The sequence below is a fragment of the Thermobia domestica genome, chromosome 8 (genome assembly GCF_964235325.1).
Source record: "Thermobia domestica chromosome 8, izTheDome1.hap1.1, whole genome shotgun sequence".
Lineage (NCBI taxonomy): Eukaryota > Metazoa > Arthropoda > Insecta > Zygentoma > Lepismatidae > Thermobia > Thermobia domestica.
The window spans coordinates 115130281-115146229 of record NC_137461.1 but is presented as its reverse complement, the minus strand read 5'-3'; the positions used below and the strand labels follow the sequence as shown (position 1 = coordinate 115146229).

The window sequence follows — 15949 nt, the reverse complement described above, 5'->3', positions numbered from 1 at the left end:
AACATTTTCTACCCCAAACCTTCTATTGACGCACTATTTCTTATTCAGGCAACAGAGGTTTCAGTGGATCAGTAAAATAAGTCCTTGTTGGATTGGTACTCTAAATGTGAGGACAGGTTTTTTCCAAAGTAAGGTGGATATTCATTTAAATATATATACACTGAGAACTACACACACACTGCAGCTAGTTTTAGGTTACAATTACGCTCGAAATACACATAGTAAAGTACAGAAAAAGTTACTAAGACTTAACTTTGCCGGGGGTACGGTGGCTCAGTGGTAGAGCGATTATCTCTGGTGTGTGAGGTCTCTGGTTCGATCCGTTGCCAAATGAGTTTGTAGTGGACAACATCATGTCCATGAGTTTTCTCGGGGTACTCCCATTTCCTCCCACTTTATCATATCACCAATTCTTCCATCATCATTCACTACCCTTAATCTTCTGCCTCCCTTAGCCTAATGGTCATAATAGTGTGACGTTAAACTGAAAGATTTCATTTCACTTTCAGTATATTTCATTTTTTAACTTAGCCACCTGGTTGTATGTCTGCAGAACCATTAATTTGTAAGAATATTTTATTAATACTCTGTAAATCTGTCATTTTTGTAAGCTGGGTAGTCTTCTGTGGAATCAAGAATCGTGATCATGGCCAACGTAGACATATCTCATTAAATAATGTCTCTTGTAGTTGTTTGCTTCAATATGACTCCTTTTCTAAAGTCGGATTTTCAGTCTACAATTTGGGATTCATAAATTGTAGGACTGGTGAAACATTTTTATACTAAATACAGTTCCATAAGCTAATCTGCATAATTAGGAGGGTCCTTTTTTATTATTATTATTAAATACAGTGTTTAATAATTTATCCAGCGAGGTGGAAAAGTATTCACACTATTTATAGCTTACCGTTAGAAAGGTTTAAGGATAAAATAAAAATGGAATGGGATCAAAATATTATAATATTATCCTCGATGCAATTAGTTGAAAAAAAAAAAAAAAACACCTCATATGATTTTATATCACGGTTATTATTATCAATTTATATAATTTTCTCATCTCTCTTTTTAATTTTGCTTAAAAGTTAAATGCGATGTATAGCTTCCCACATAGACCTAATTTCATTTTACTGTTGTTTCATTATACTATTAAATCATTTTAATATAATCCTATGAGCAAATTATCGATCATCTTTCGTATAATTATAAACCTACATCTAATTATTGTTCCCATGCGTGTTTAGGAATGCTATTTTTATTTAGTACGATTATCTCGTTAAAAACAAATCTTTTTCGATATATTCAGTGCCAAGATATGTATATGATGATGGCTCTCTTTGCATTGATATAGTTATGAAGAAAGGGCATTCAGGGATCGTTCTTTCTACACAATTTGGTGATTTCACTCCCATTTCTTAACCTGTATATTAACAGAATAGCTTTGATAATGCTGACCAAAATTTTTAATCTTTTTATTTAAAAAAAAAGAAATAAATATGAAGTTTAGAAGATAGTATTTGTTTCATTTGGGATACAAACCTGTAGTTGAGAAATGACCGGAAGGATTCAGTTCCACTGCGACCATCTTCAATCCAAATGAAAATTTCAGTTGTTTATTAGTATGTATGTGTGTATAAATGTAAGATAAGCTAAAGTTAGTCATCAAATATCATAATAATTTTGACCTCCTGCCTTAGTGCTCGGACCTATTATAAATCAGCAGCGTAATTTCAGATTTTGCTTAAGTGGTGGGTGGGGGACGAAACCCTAGATAGCCTATTAAGTAGATTTTCTGGGTTTTCATTGGTATATTATTATATTATGGATTAAAATGTATCCACATGTAAAATCCAGAGGAGAGCAATTGCCGGCCTGGAGCCCCAGATGACGTATCTGCTGTTGTTATATCACTGAAAAACACTCAAATAGGTGAACTATTATGTAAGACAGAGTTGTGAGCTCACTTTGCTAAAATACTGTGTCCCTTCTAGCGGAGTCTTGCTGTTCAATCGCTTTTGCTTCGCTGGATCTCATTTACACTCTGTAGTTTAGAAATATCAGTAACTATTCTTTGGCAACTCAAGAATCAATGTGGAGAAATATTGTAATAATATGTAAAATTATATCAAAACAAGTTTTGACTTTTTTCTATTTTGGGAATTGTTTCTTTTCTTTTCTTTCTTTTGTAATCATACCTTGCAACAACAATAATACATATTTGGGTATGTTTACAATTAAAATTACAGTCTTAGGTAACGCGTAACTGCTTGGGTAGAAAAAAGAAGGGGGAGGGAAAAGGGAATTAGGTAATCTTTATCCATTCATTAACAATAATGTAACACTGTCTTATAGGTGTCTAATAGGTATATATCAGAATGAGAACTAATATTTTGATATTGAACTGAAACTTTCTAAGTGAAAGGGAAAAAATACCCTTTTATATTACTAGATAATATAAATTTAGAATATTTTCTCTCACTTGCAAAGACTTCTGAGTTGCATACTAATACTTCCAAATATTATGCACCTGTAAAGTACGAAATATTCTACGTCTTACTAAATTGTTAATTAGCAGCATAAAATTATAAAATTAAAAAAACAAAAAATGTTTTAAGTTTAACAAAAGAATGAAAATTGTAATTTGAGATGTTGTCGAGTATTAAGTGTTCTTCACTGTAAACATATTTTTGCATCTTGACCTTTTGTGTATGTGTGAGTCTGTGTGTGTGTTTGTGTGTATGTGCATGTAAAGCAATATGTTACATGATTGAAATATTGAAAAAAAAATCAAGGTTAGATTATTGAATTTATATATGTTCTAGCTTTAAGATTTACGTTTTAAGTATATATATAAGTGTTTAGTAGATACACACAACGAAATACTGCAAAAAAAAAAAAAAAAAAAAAAAACAAAAGTATATATACGTATATTTTGAATATGTGTAAAAACAGTGAGAACTCATTTCATTGATTTTGATGTGATATTTGTTGTGAACACAATTGTTATAAAAGTTCTGAATTTAATTCAATTTATTGTGCAGTCACACCCTTAGAAGTGGACAAAAATATTTATTGATGTTATTTTGACTGCCAAAATAGAATTAAATGATTTTTGTGTATCATATAGTATAAATGAGTGAATTACCTATTATATATATATATCTATATATATAAAAGAGAACGTACAAATCCTTTGTCCGCTCATCACGCTAATACGGCTGAACCAATTTCTTTTATTTTTGGGGGGTTATTAGGATTTGGACCCTAGATGGTTTTTATCATATCACTTTAATTTTCAATTACCAGTGTCTTGAGATAATTGACCATTCAGGTGTCCATTACGTACAAATCCTTTGTTAGTTCATCATAGGTATAAAAATAAACGTATTTATATGCAACCCGCATGACCGTGTCACTCGGCGGGTTAACATAAATGACAGGCGTTATAATGGTTTTTATCATATCACTTGAAAGCGAAAAAGTAAAAATTATCTAAGTAACAAAGTTTATTGCGTTCGGGGGTGACCGCAGCGAAGCGGGGCGGGTTAACATAAATGACAGGCGATATAATGTTAACATTTACTGCAATCTTCTATGGTTTTTATCATATCACTTGAAAGCGAAAAAGTAAAAATTATCTAAGTAACAAAGTTTATTGCGTTCCGGGGTGACCGCAGCGAAGCGGGGTGAACGCTGCTAGTATATATATATATATATATATATATATATATATATATATATATATATATATATATATATATATATATATATATATATATACTGTTTAAAGTAATAAGAAGTTACATCAAGGAACACCTAATGACGTGATTGTAAAAAGAGCTAATATTATACTGAGACTATATTGTAATTATAGTACTATAATGCATAATTTTTCAGTTTGATTTTATTGTTCATAAGAAGGCTCATCACCATTAGCACAGTGTTTTGTTGTCTTCTAGGCGCCAAGCGTTGCTAGCGGCCCAAAGGCATCAGGAGGAACAGCGGTTGGCCGAGCAGCACAAATCTCTTGGGTCTCGTCCAATGCCTGACAGTAGCAGCCATGACGTCAGGGATCCTGAGGATGAAAAAGTGGATGTTGTCGGAACATCGGATGTACGGGCGGACAGTTCGTTGCATCTCTCGCAGTCACACTCAGGTGAGAGGTGATTCGCACTCTAGTTACATTTTCGCACTACCACCTATTATGCTATTCAGTAACCAACCAACCATCTTTAAATGAAATAAAATAACAAACTCGAGATAAACATTTAAATGTATGGTACTTGACTGCTGTGATAGTTTTAAAGCATTAATTCATCACACTTTTTAGCAAATTTTCAATAATAATAGTAATATACTGGAACTTTTACAACTTTTTCCAAAATAAAATGTTCTCATTAACAGCAGCCATGGTGCATGTAAATCACTTGACAGAAGTTCGTGTAGACGCATACACGAAATTGATACCAGAAAATAGTATAGGAATACGTACTTTTCTTTAGTAATGTCCATATGTTTGATTTAATGAAGTTAGTCATACATGCAGAAAGCAGTATTTACTTTTTCCTCCTGGAACAGCAGATGTAGGCATACCTTAAAAGACGACGATCCGCCACTGTTGCACTCTGTTTAAAGAATTCATTAAGATTATGAATAATTTTCTGAGATGAATATTTAGGAATAAACAAATAACGAATTTGACTATTATTGTGTCATGAATCTATCAATACCGAAGGAGAAAATTATGCCCATCCAGGTTAACTCCTTATTCATTACGAATTTTTTATACAAGTCCAAAACAAAAATACGCAAACCGGCCGAACAAATTAATTCTCGCTTATTGAACGAAAGTTAGTTTGATGTCGTTAAAAAGAAAGAAGAAATAAGTAGATGTTTCTGGCACGTACGTGAGAAAGTGAGCTGCTAAAATAATTTTCACACTTTAGTTGAAAGAACTACACGAAATACCATAACTCGAAACTCACCAAACAACCGTCCACATGCACATGTTAAACCCACGTATTATACCTACTATTTGGTTGGTGTCCACGTATAAGGTCACACAACTATTCATGTATTCTTTCCAGCCATCCCTGAAACTAAATGAAGAAAGCAAGCAAGATAGCTGGAATGCTTGATGTTGTCAATTGTAGGGGACTTAACGAATTTCGTGACTGTTTTTGAAGAAAGAGGTCGGAGAACTGAAAAAATAACCAGCAAGCACTCTCTAACTCATCATTTCTCCAAGGACACACAAATATTTTCACTACATAGTCGCACGATACAACATTTCAAAAGAAACCATTAACACCTTATAAAAACCGTTTCACAGATCCCCACCCCGCTGATCTTATAATAATAGTAATAATAATAGTGTAAAACACTTTATAATTTAAAATCATGTTTTTAAAGATGTGAAAAATCTTTAATTTTCCGTGGAGCGTATATGACAATGTGTTCCGAATGAGGTGTTATAAAAAGAGAACTTTTACACTAAATGATATGAAGAAAAGAGAACTTTCACAAATGATAGCCCGAAGTTTGTGTATGTCCATAGTCTTCGTGATGTCAATTATGCTACATTGGCATTAATATGTTTAAATTCTGAGTGTTGTGTGTGCGTGTGTGTATGATTGTGTTAAAATGCTATAGGGATTTTGTTGCGTTTTTTGTTTTATTATTATTATTATTATTTTGAGTAAATGGAGCAGGTTCGTGATAGGAACACACGATATGTGTATATGAAAGAAGCAAATTGGTGTTATTCAAAAAATCGTCTGTTTAATGTAAAGTTTTATTATGCGAGAAAAATATATATCAAATAGAAAAAAGTAAATAACAGAGCATTATACTGGTATAAAAGAATTGTGTAAAATTAATTATGTTTCACAAGAATACTAAATATGATAGATATAAACAATAAATTAAGAGTGTTAAACACCTTCACTATATTTTTTTAGAAGTAAATTTTGAAAAACACATGGTGAATTATTTTTCATTTATTAAAACAAATTAAAATTTTTAATGATTAGATTTTACGATTTTTCCCCTCAAATCTTTGTAAATATTCCTTGATTTCTGAAAATTAAATTCTATCATGTGTAGTCATCATATTTTATAATATTAAATCAACTTAATTTAAGCAACATTAAATTTATTGAATGTATTTTCATGGGAAACTTAACCAGATTTGAAGAAGCAATTAGTAAATGAGTTGATTTTGAGTTTAACGTCCCTTTCAGCAACGAGACTGTATAAGACTAATCCGATTAATTTGTACCATATGAGCTCTCGCAGGGAAACATTTACTAAAATCAAACCATTAAATTTCTGGTTCATTTTAAAGAAAGTAGGAAAATACTCTCCCAATATAAATCAAAGGGCTAAAAAGCAAAGATGACGCTCATATATATATATATATATAAGCATATATAAAGTAGAAAACTACTTAATCATAGCAAACTATATTCTTGTTTTTTTACATAAGGATAATATTTCTAGAATAACATATCAGTATTTTCAAAAACACAATTCAAAGTTCTTTAAAAACAATAAATAACCTAACTTGGGGATCAATATTGTGCAATGCAAACATTTAATTTTAAGTTAACCTACAATTTGATGTATTCATGCTTTTAATACTACCACAAGCCTATATTTTGATTTTAAAACTTTTGCCAACGTGTGACTACAGTTTTCTTGGTATATCTCTCGTTTCATACTTTAAAGTTTACTTTCGAAAGAACTTCTGCTGCTTACAGATTTATGGAATGTCATGTTCAGTGTGGAATTCATATTTTTAATATTTTAATTTCTTGTTTTACAGGATGGTATTCTCTCCCTGCGGATGGTCGACATGATGATGGGGACGATACGGCACCGAAACGTTGTGAAGATAGTGAAAGAGATGCCAGTGACACCAGTTCGGAATCTGGCAGTACAGCGTTCAAACCTTCGTGTTCACCTTCCATTGGTAGTAAAGAAGCGACAAATGGACCTTTGCCAGGCCCTTCTGATTACCCAAGTCCTAACATTTCAGTAGGACCTCCAATACATCCACCACATTTGCTACCATATCTTTATCCTCCAGGTCTTTATCCTGGAGGTCCACATCCATCTCCTGGTCTACATCAACTCCTCATGCCAGGGGCTTCTCCTGCCACGTCACTAGCACCACCATTATCTTTGTTTACAAATTCAGCTGGTGCAAGTCATGCCCCAAGTCTCCCTACAATGAACCCCAGTTTGCTTTTCAACGCGCAACTAGCCTTGGCTGCACAACATCCATTGTTCGGTCACACATACCCAGGACTAGGTTCAGCGTTGTCTGGATCAACTACGAGTGCTTCGGGTCCACTTCTCAGTGAGAGGCTGAAGGCACACCGTTTTACACCTTATAGTCTCCCTGTAAGCACAGCTCCCAACACTTCGACTACGTGTAGTCTCTTAGGGGGCTCTCCCCTGGGATCCGCTTTCGAAACAGTGACTCCCAGTTCTCATCACAATAGTCCTAAACATTCTCCAAGATCGACTTCTCTGGACTCTCCCGGTGCGCTTACAAGTGCTACAGGACCTGCTCCTCCCAATCCATTGGGAGCCCCTCCAGAACTACCTCCCCCAGTAGGTACAGGAACCCCAGGAACATCTATACCTCATCCTGTAGTTGGGGTACCTAATACGGCAGCCAGTGAACTGAAAAGTATTGAGAAAATGGTGAACGGTCTTGAAGTGCAACATGATCATGTGATGAGTGCAGATGCCATAGCTAAACTCGGAGATAAGTGAGTAGAACTGGAGGGCGGAGAAAGGGCAAGCGTGGAAATAGCTCGCTCACCGCACTAGAATCGAACTCCTCCCTCCAGGGCTCGTGGAAGATTGAGAAAGAGATGCAGAAAGGAACGGCGAGGGATCCTTCATCAGCATCATCACAGTTTACTAAGAAGAACCACAACGACAGTTTAACATCATCTGATTAATAAAGAATTCCAATATCCTCTGCGAACAGGATACGTGAAGTGTGTGCAAGCATGCGTGTATGAGTATGCGTACGCTGTGTTTGATGCTGTATCGTGCCAAGGTCCTCGCCCATAAGAGAAGGAATCAAGAACATCAGGTCTCTTGGTATGACCTGATTTACCTAGAAATCTCTTGCAAGTTGGAACTTGTGTCTTTTTAAAAAGTCAGTTGTGAGTAGTTCTACTTCTCCCTGTGTGATCGTGTAATGTATTATTGTAAAGTAAATTAATTATTAGTCACCACAAACAAACAAGCACAACAAACAATGCCTCGGTTCAGACTTGTATTTTATTAAATTATGTTCCTGAAGAAACTATATATATATAAATATAAATAAATATATATATATCTAAATATATCTTTACCATGAACAATTGAACCAACACGTTGTTTGCGAACTACGGAAAAATAAATGACGAAAAATAAGAGTAATAAATAAATTTTGTGTATATAATATATATATAAATATAAATAAATAAATAAATATATAAATACATATGAATTATAATGTATATGTAAAAGCACGTTGTCACTTATTTATACCAAAGAGTACGTAAGTATGCTTGTTCATATTACGAAAAGTAAAGAGAAGAATGGGGCAGCAACATAGGACATAGTAAGTTCATCAACGTCCCCACTTACCACTATAATTTAGATCGTGCGTCACAGGCTGACTGACTGAATTAAGTAAACAGAAATTAAGGTTATATTAACAAAGATTACATATGGAAGCATGTCACTGCAGAAGTGTTAAGGAAAACATATATATAAATCTTCAGGCATTAGATTATTTTTGAAGTAGTAAAATTAAAAAAAAAAAACATTATTTTTAGAGTAATAAAGTTAAAAAAAGACATTGAATGCAAAATACAGGTTTAAATATTTATTACTAAAATTACTATTTAATGCTGTAAACATATTTTGGGAAGAAAATTCTGAATTACAGCAAAGGCAAACATTAGTTTTCATTGGTAAAAAGAAAATATTACTTTTCTTAGTTTGATCTTTTTCCTGGTTACTTTATCATTTCGCTATATGTTTGTGAAAAATAAATAAATGAGACCTTTATCTTCCTTGTATTGAGAAATTGTACCTTGTCTTTTTCGTGATCTTTTCCATTTCATATATAGTATCTATATCTCAGATATTAGAGAATTAAAAAAAAAGAGTCCCTTGTTATACTTACCATCACTTACTGTGTATCAGTCTGTGCATTTGTGCACTTTAGAAGTATTACACTTTCACAGTGCACTTTTTTTTAGAATATTGAATAAGACAAAAAGAAAGACTGTATCATGCAAACAGATATATATATATATATATATATATATATATATATATATATATATATATATATATATATATATATAATGCGGTGACATCTTTAAAAGAAGTGAATGAAATCTAGCAATAATACTTGTACTTACATGTTATGTCTCAAACCAAAAAATGAACAATATGTAGATTTCGAATACTGCATTGTTACACATTTATTGTCTCACTAGCAGTTGCGCCTCGAGCAGATTGTTTTATTATTTTGTTTAAGGTAAAAAAAATACCAATAGAAAATATATTTATTTTAATTTTTAAGTCTTTTAAATTCGAGTTTTGCAATATTGTTGTATGTATATCATTGTTTTTTTACTCACCAATACTATGGAAATAAAATATAGACTTTTTTTGCTACCTTGTACCTTTCACATGTAAGACATACGCCACAGCAGACAAACTAACTAAATATATGTAATGAAATAGAAATGGTGCCTTTATTGTAAACAAAGTTATGCTGCCGTGTATCATTTGTACGATGTACCGGTATATTGTTGTCTATACATATGTACAGTATATGTTCGTCAGATCACTGAACACATACGTATGTTTTAACATAACTCAAAACTGGTGTATTTTATTTAACATAGACTATTTGTTTTAACAGTCAGCTGTTGTATTTATGTAATGGCAATGTTTCCGTTGTACAAAAAGAAAAAAAGTTCAATTTAGAAAAAAAAAAACAAAGAAAAAACATACAGCATTTCTATTTTGAAGCTGATGTTCAGTTCTTTTATAATATTGTTGTATAGGAATTCAAAGTGTGAATATCTTATTACTCCATAAATTGGTTTTAGTATTTATTTTAATGATGTTGATCTGTTTGGGGAGCAACTGACAGTATTGTATATTCCAGTGGTAACCTTCAAACCCAACCCCTCTGTTGATGTGGTGCTCCTAATACAAGAAAGAAATTTTAAAAAAGAGTGGCATTATTAGTAATACAAATATATGCATAAATATATTATATAAATATTATATATATATATGCATAGATATCTATATATATGGCATGTACAAAGGTGTATGTTCTGATCTATTGTGTGATATTTCTTTTCCTCTTCTATTGTTTTTTCCTTTGTAAAATTGTAGGTAAATGAATAAATACACATTTAAAGTAAACAAACAAAAAGAAAGGAAGAATTTAAATAAGGATTTTTCTTGCTATCTTTATATAAAAAAGATGTAATTTTTTTTTAAATATCAAATAGTATGGTTTAGGGTGATTGGAGTTTGATGTGTTACCATGGTAAAAAATTTATTTTTTTGAAAAAAAAAATGTGAATGAAGATACAAGATTTTTATTAGAAAATAATAATAAAAAAGTTGTACAGTACCAGAACAAATAATAATAAAAATATTGAACAATCTTAATACATTACAACAGAAATCCTAAATGGAATAAAAGTATATACATATATCAGTCTGTAAAGTGCGGAAAAGTGTGCTGATAATTCAATAAATTTATACTATGACGCGTGAAAAATAAAAAAAAAAATGTCTTTTTATTTGGATATTTGTCACCCTGCTTTCTTTAACCTGTCAATCTGCTAAATGATTAAAATCTCTTGATAACAATAATAGTAATTGAGTATGATGATCATTATAGTTTCGAGAGCATTAATAATTTTAACTTATTTATTGTATTTAATAACAAGGGGCAATGATGCAATGAAGATCATAAGACATAGAACACAGTCTGCTAGCTAGTGCTACTACAAATTAGAAAAATTTTTAGAACCAAAAATGCTGTTTAGAGAGAAAAAAGCTGAGAATGTACAAAACTCTAAAAAGACCGGTGCGAAGCATGGAAATTCACATACAGATATGTAGAGTGGCTGCTAGTATTTGAAAGGAAACATTTTAAGAACTTAAGGCCAAGATTAAGAACAAAGATTACATATTCAAATAGCAGTAAAATCACGAAATACTCATAAACTAGTTAGTCTAAGTAACAATGAAAACATTGTTACGCGAAACAAATTCATAAATTACTCTGTATCAGCTGAGTAGAAATGTTATGTTATACAAATTGAATATACGAGAATATGAAACCAGATTATTAATCCTTTATTTCCCAAGTTAAAATAGTTAGGTTGTCCATTGGGTGGAGTGTAAATGCACCCCAGCACAGATACTGACCTTTTCTAAAAAAAAGTGTATATATATATATATATATTTTAGAAAAGGTATATATAGTATTGTATATAACATATTTGTCCTCAGATAGAACAAAAACCATCAAAATAAATTAATATTCTAAAATGTAGTAACACAAAACATTATAGAGAAATAAAAAGTAATAGGTCAATTCAGATCTTTATTCAGAGACAGACAATTTGAATTTCCTACGTACAGCTGCCCGTCGTTCTACTCTAATTAATTCGAAATTTCTACAAAACAACTTCATGAACAGTGTAGCCTTTGTTGTTCTCTCCGCTTCTAAAAAGTTGCGACAGTTAACACCGTGCAGCTAGGCCCCCAATATACACCTTATCCCATAATTGTGTCTGGTAAAGAGACCCCCCTCTCTCCTCCTTTCCTCTCTCCCATATTAAAATCAGCTAACAACATGAGCGCAATTCTAATTACAAACTACACATGTATTAGTATAGATAAATAAACCAAGACAAAACAATATTCATAAGTTGATGTAGGGAGAAACTTAAACACACACACAATGAAAAATTAAAACCAATGGATGTCTGTTAGACAGTGGTTCAGAAGTGAGAGAGAAAGAGAAAATGGGAGAGAAGAAAAAGAAAAGGTTGAACAGATAAAAATGTGGAATTTAAACGTAGTAAGAAAAGAACCTAACATTATGAAGTTCCGCTTCTAAAAATCCAACAGTGATATAGAAGTAACTTCTGCTTTTATATATTTTTCAGGACTATTCAAATATATGGTTGAAACATTCATTAAATCACTTTCAAAAAGAATAGCATAATCAATTTCCAGTAGAACTGTAGATCTCCGAGACACATCTAGGATAATGTCAAAAATTTAACACACAAATGTTTTGTTTCCGCGTGGTTCGGTTGCAAATTCGGTAGTGTTCATTGGACGTACTGATCCAAAATACATTCTAATAAATCCAGTAGGTAGCGTAGGCCATATCTTCCATTCCAGACTAGTAACCTAAATTGAAAAAAAAAAAAAAAAGAAAAAATTAAATGAGTACTATTTTACCTCTAAATTTCTATCAGAAATACCCTAGACCCCTGTATTAAAAGTTCAAACTGTATCATAGTGAAAGTTACAAAAGTTTAATATTACCTGAGATTAATTATCAATTCAATAATCAAAAGATTAATACCACTGTACATGTACACTAGCATTACAGGATTTACGTACTATCTCCACGTCTAAACCTCTAATGTAGAAACCTCCATAAATGACATATCATACATTTCCCATAATATTTCTGGACGTATAATGCAACAACCTGTCCATAATCTTCTATATTACACTTTGATGCTAACTACCTAGCGTCCACACAAAACAACATTATTCTGAGCGTATCTTAACTCAATGTTCATATTTATTTTTTAACCTCATTTGTGATTATGATAGCTCGGTTTGGATTCCATATCTCATATAGCTTTGCTGCTGAAAAGGACGATAAATTTTAAATCTAATCTAACCCAATCAATTAAGATTGTATATCTTCAGGTGGAGAACTAGGTCCAAATCACCTACATCACTGAGTTTTATTTTATAAATAATTGTTTTATAGTATAGTAATTTTTATGTAAAAATTGATGAAAATGAGGGATGATAATGAAATATGAGGGATGAATGTCGGTTCTCACTATATTCTTGAACTTTGTAGATCAATACAACTCATATTTGATAAAATCAGTTAGTTCTAAATTGTAAAACACTTTCTGCACATTGACACTACCAACGCAATTACAGTAACTAAATATATAGTAAAAAGAAGAAAGAAAATACACCAAATCTTATTACATATTTTTGCGTTAGTTAAAAAATATGCGACTTGTGTTGATCAATACCATGTATTCTTACAATACAGGGTGAGTCATAAGTCTTCATACAAATGATTATAATACTACACTACAGTTATAAAATATGTTCCACATGTTTCCCCTGCATGTCGAGACAAAATGACAGGCGCTCCAACCAATTCCGACGAACATTTGTCAATGTTGCACTTGTTACTTGTTTGCAAGCTGCGCTGATTCTTTGTTTAAGACGATCCAAATCCCGAATTTTCTCCTGGTACACAATCGATTTCAGGTGGCCCCACAAATAAAAATCCATAGGAGTGAGGTCTGGTGACCTTGGTGGCCACTACACCGGATCATGTCAACCGATCCAATGCCCAGGGAACTGCTGGTCCAGCCATCGGCGCACTTTAATGCCGTAGTGGGGTGGTGCTCCATCCTGCTGAAAAAAATGCAGGGAAGTCCTCGCTCTCATCCAAGATTGACATGAAGATGTCATTTTTCAACATGTCAAGATGACCTTTGGCGTTAAGGTTTCCTTCAATGAAAAAATGGCCAACAATCCTGTTATCCCATATCCCGCACCACACCATGAGTTTCGCTGCACCTTGCTGTTTGCACTCAGACATCCAATGTGGGTTGGTATCACTACAGTACCTCATATTTTGCCTGTTCACATCACCACTAATATAAAAATTTGCCTCATCTGAAAAAAGGATGGTACTAACGAAATCATGATCACTATGGTATATGTATAGTGCCCATTCACAAAACTCTGTCCTGCGATCAGGATCGTCTTCTGACAGCTTCTGCAACATTTGTAGCTTGAATTGGTGCCACTTGTTAGTATGCAAGGCGCATGACACTGCTTTGGCTGATACCAATTTCTGCAGAGAAGCGTCGGGTTCTCTTTTTCGGACTCTTGACCATCGTTGCCAGCACCATCGTTGACGTAACTTCATTTGTTGCCGTCTTCGGTCTTCCACATCGAGGTTCGTCGGCCATAGAACCTGTCCTCTTGAATTTCTGAATGAGTTTGGCCACTGTGTCATGGGTTATCTGCGTTCTGTGTGTTTCATTGAACGCACGTGCTACATAACGCGTGGTATCACTACCAGCCAACAGAATGATGTCAATACGTTCTTCCTTCGTAAGTGCCAATCTTTCGCTTCTTTCACTTTGGTTCAACTACCTGGAAAATAAAAAATAAACATTAGTCATCTTGTATGGAGACTTACTACCTGGAAAATACGTAAAACATAAACATTAGTCATCTTGTATGGAAACTTACTACCTGGAATATGAAAAAAAAAACATTAGTCATCTTGTATGGAGACTTACTAACTGGAAAATAAAAATATAAACATTAGTGATCTTGTATGGAGACTTACTAACTGGAAAATCAAAAATAAACATTAGTCATCTTCTATGGAGACTTATGACTTACCCTGTATAATAATATATGTTGATACCAAAATTCTGAAATCACTCTTCAATAAAATATTTATTTTGGGAATTTAGGTCGTGTTCCCGACCAATCGACTTGAGAATTGCTTCACATAGTTTAACATATTATCTATGTTGAATAATTTTCTTAGACTTTCTTTCGATTTTTCAGTAATATTGATCATTTTTGTATATATAAAAGCGTCTAATGTGTTAATGAAATAAAAAAGTAAACACAGTGTGAATTTCCAAGAACAGATTTGTTTTATTGAAAAAAAAAATACGTTTCAGTGGCGTAGACAGAAGCCTGATCTGGCTTAAGACCCCTTCCTCAGTGTAATGATGTTGTAAATGGGCCTACTTGCATCAGTGCGTTCCATTTGTGATCCCAAAAGCTTCATATTTAACCCCACATAAGTTTTCAACAACTTAGTTACATGATATATTCTTAATCTATCCGAGCCCTCTGCAGCACCTGCATCAAAATTGACCATCTGTGAATGTGAATAGAAAGCATTAAAAAAAGACCACCCTTGATAAGCTTTTGGCCACGTTAGTGACACGTTCAATGTACATTTTGCAGATAATAAAATAGATCTATATAACGCTTTTGTTTTACCATATCCAGTTTCTTTTAAATAATTACGTTCAAAAAAGTACTTAGTACTTAAGTTTGAAAATTCAATTAACGTAGTAGACTCTGTGAGACAACCGTGAAACCAAAATTTTAAAATTTATTAGTACTAATAAATGTGAACACGTTAGCTGGAAAAACAAAATTGTTGTTACAATTAATATTACAAAATAATAATAATAATAATAATAATAATAATAATAATAATAATAATAATAAGAGAAGGTATAGTCATCGACCATCAATATTAGTGTTGATGTCATAAATATCAACAGTATCCTAGGAAAAGACTTTTATTTATGGGTCTTTGCTTCTGCTCACTCCCTTAATTTTTGAATTGTATTTAATAACAAACACAATGAAGAATATTAAATATTTAGAAAGTAAGCCAGATAGTACAATACAAAATACTATTGCCTTTGGTGTGAGAGACCCGCGTTTGATTCTTGGTGGGAGATTATGTGGTTCGGATCCCACATTAACCCGTAAGTCGACATCTCATAAAGCCTTGAAGCTGAACGGGACGCTGAACTTAGATCCAATCCAATCCAAAATACTT

The 15949-nt window shown here is 32.7% G+C and overlaps 1 protein-coding gene across 6 annotated transcripts in view; it reads left to right on the top strand.

Moving 5' to 3' along the window:
- LOC145693156 (optomotor-blind protein-like) overlaps positions 1-10862 on the top strand; it is a 241491-nt gene extending 230629 nt beyond the window's left edge. Inside the window, exons 6-7 of one of the 6 annotated variants that reach the window (XM_081768903.1) lie at positions 3939-4153; positions 6824-10862. In XM_081768903.1, the coding sequence (XP_081625029.1) occupies positions 3939-4153; positions 6824-7782 (1174 nt within the window). In that variant the 3' untranslated portion in view covers positions 7783-10862. The remainder of the gene's footprint in view (positions 1-3938; positions 4154-6823) is intronic. The other 5 variants (XM_081768907.1, XM_081768905.1, XM_081768902.1 and 2 more) reach the window with 5 other exon arrangements.
- Positions 10863-15949: the final 5087 nt, after the last annotated feature.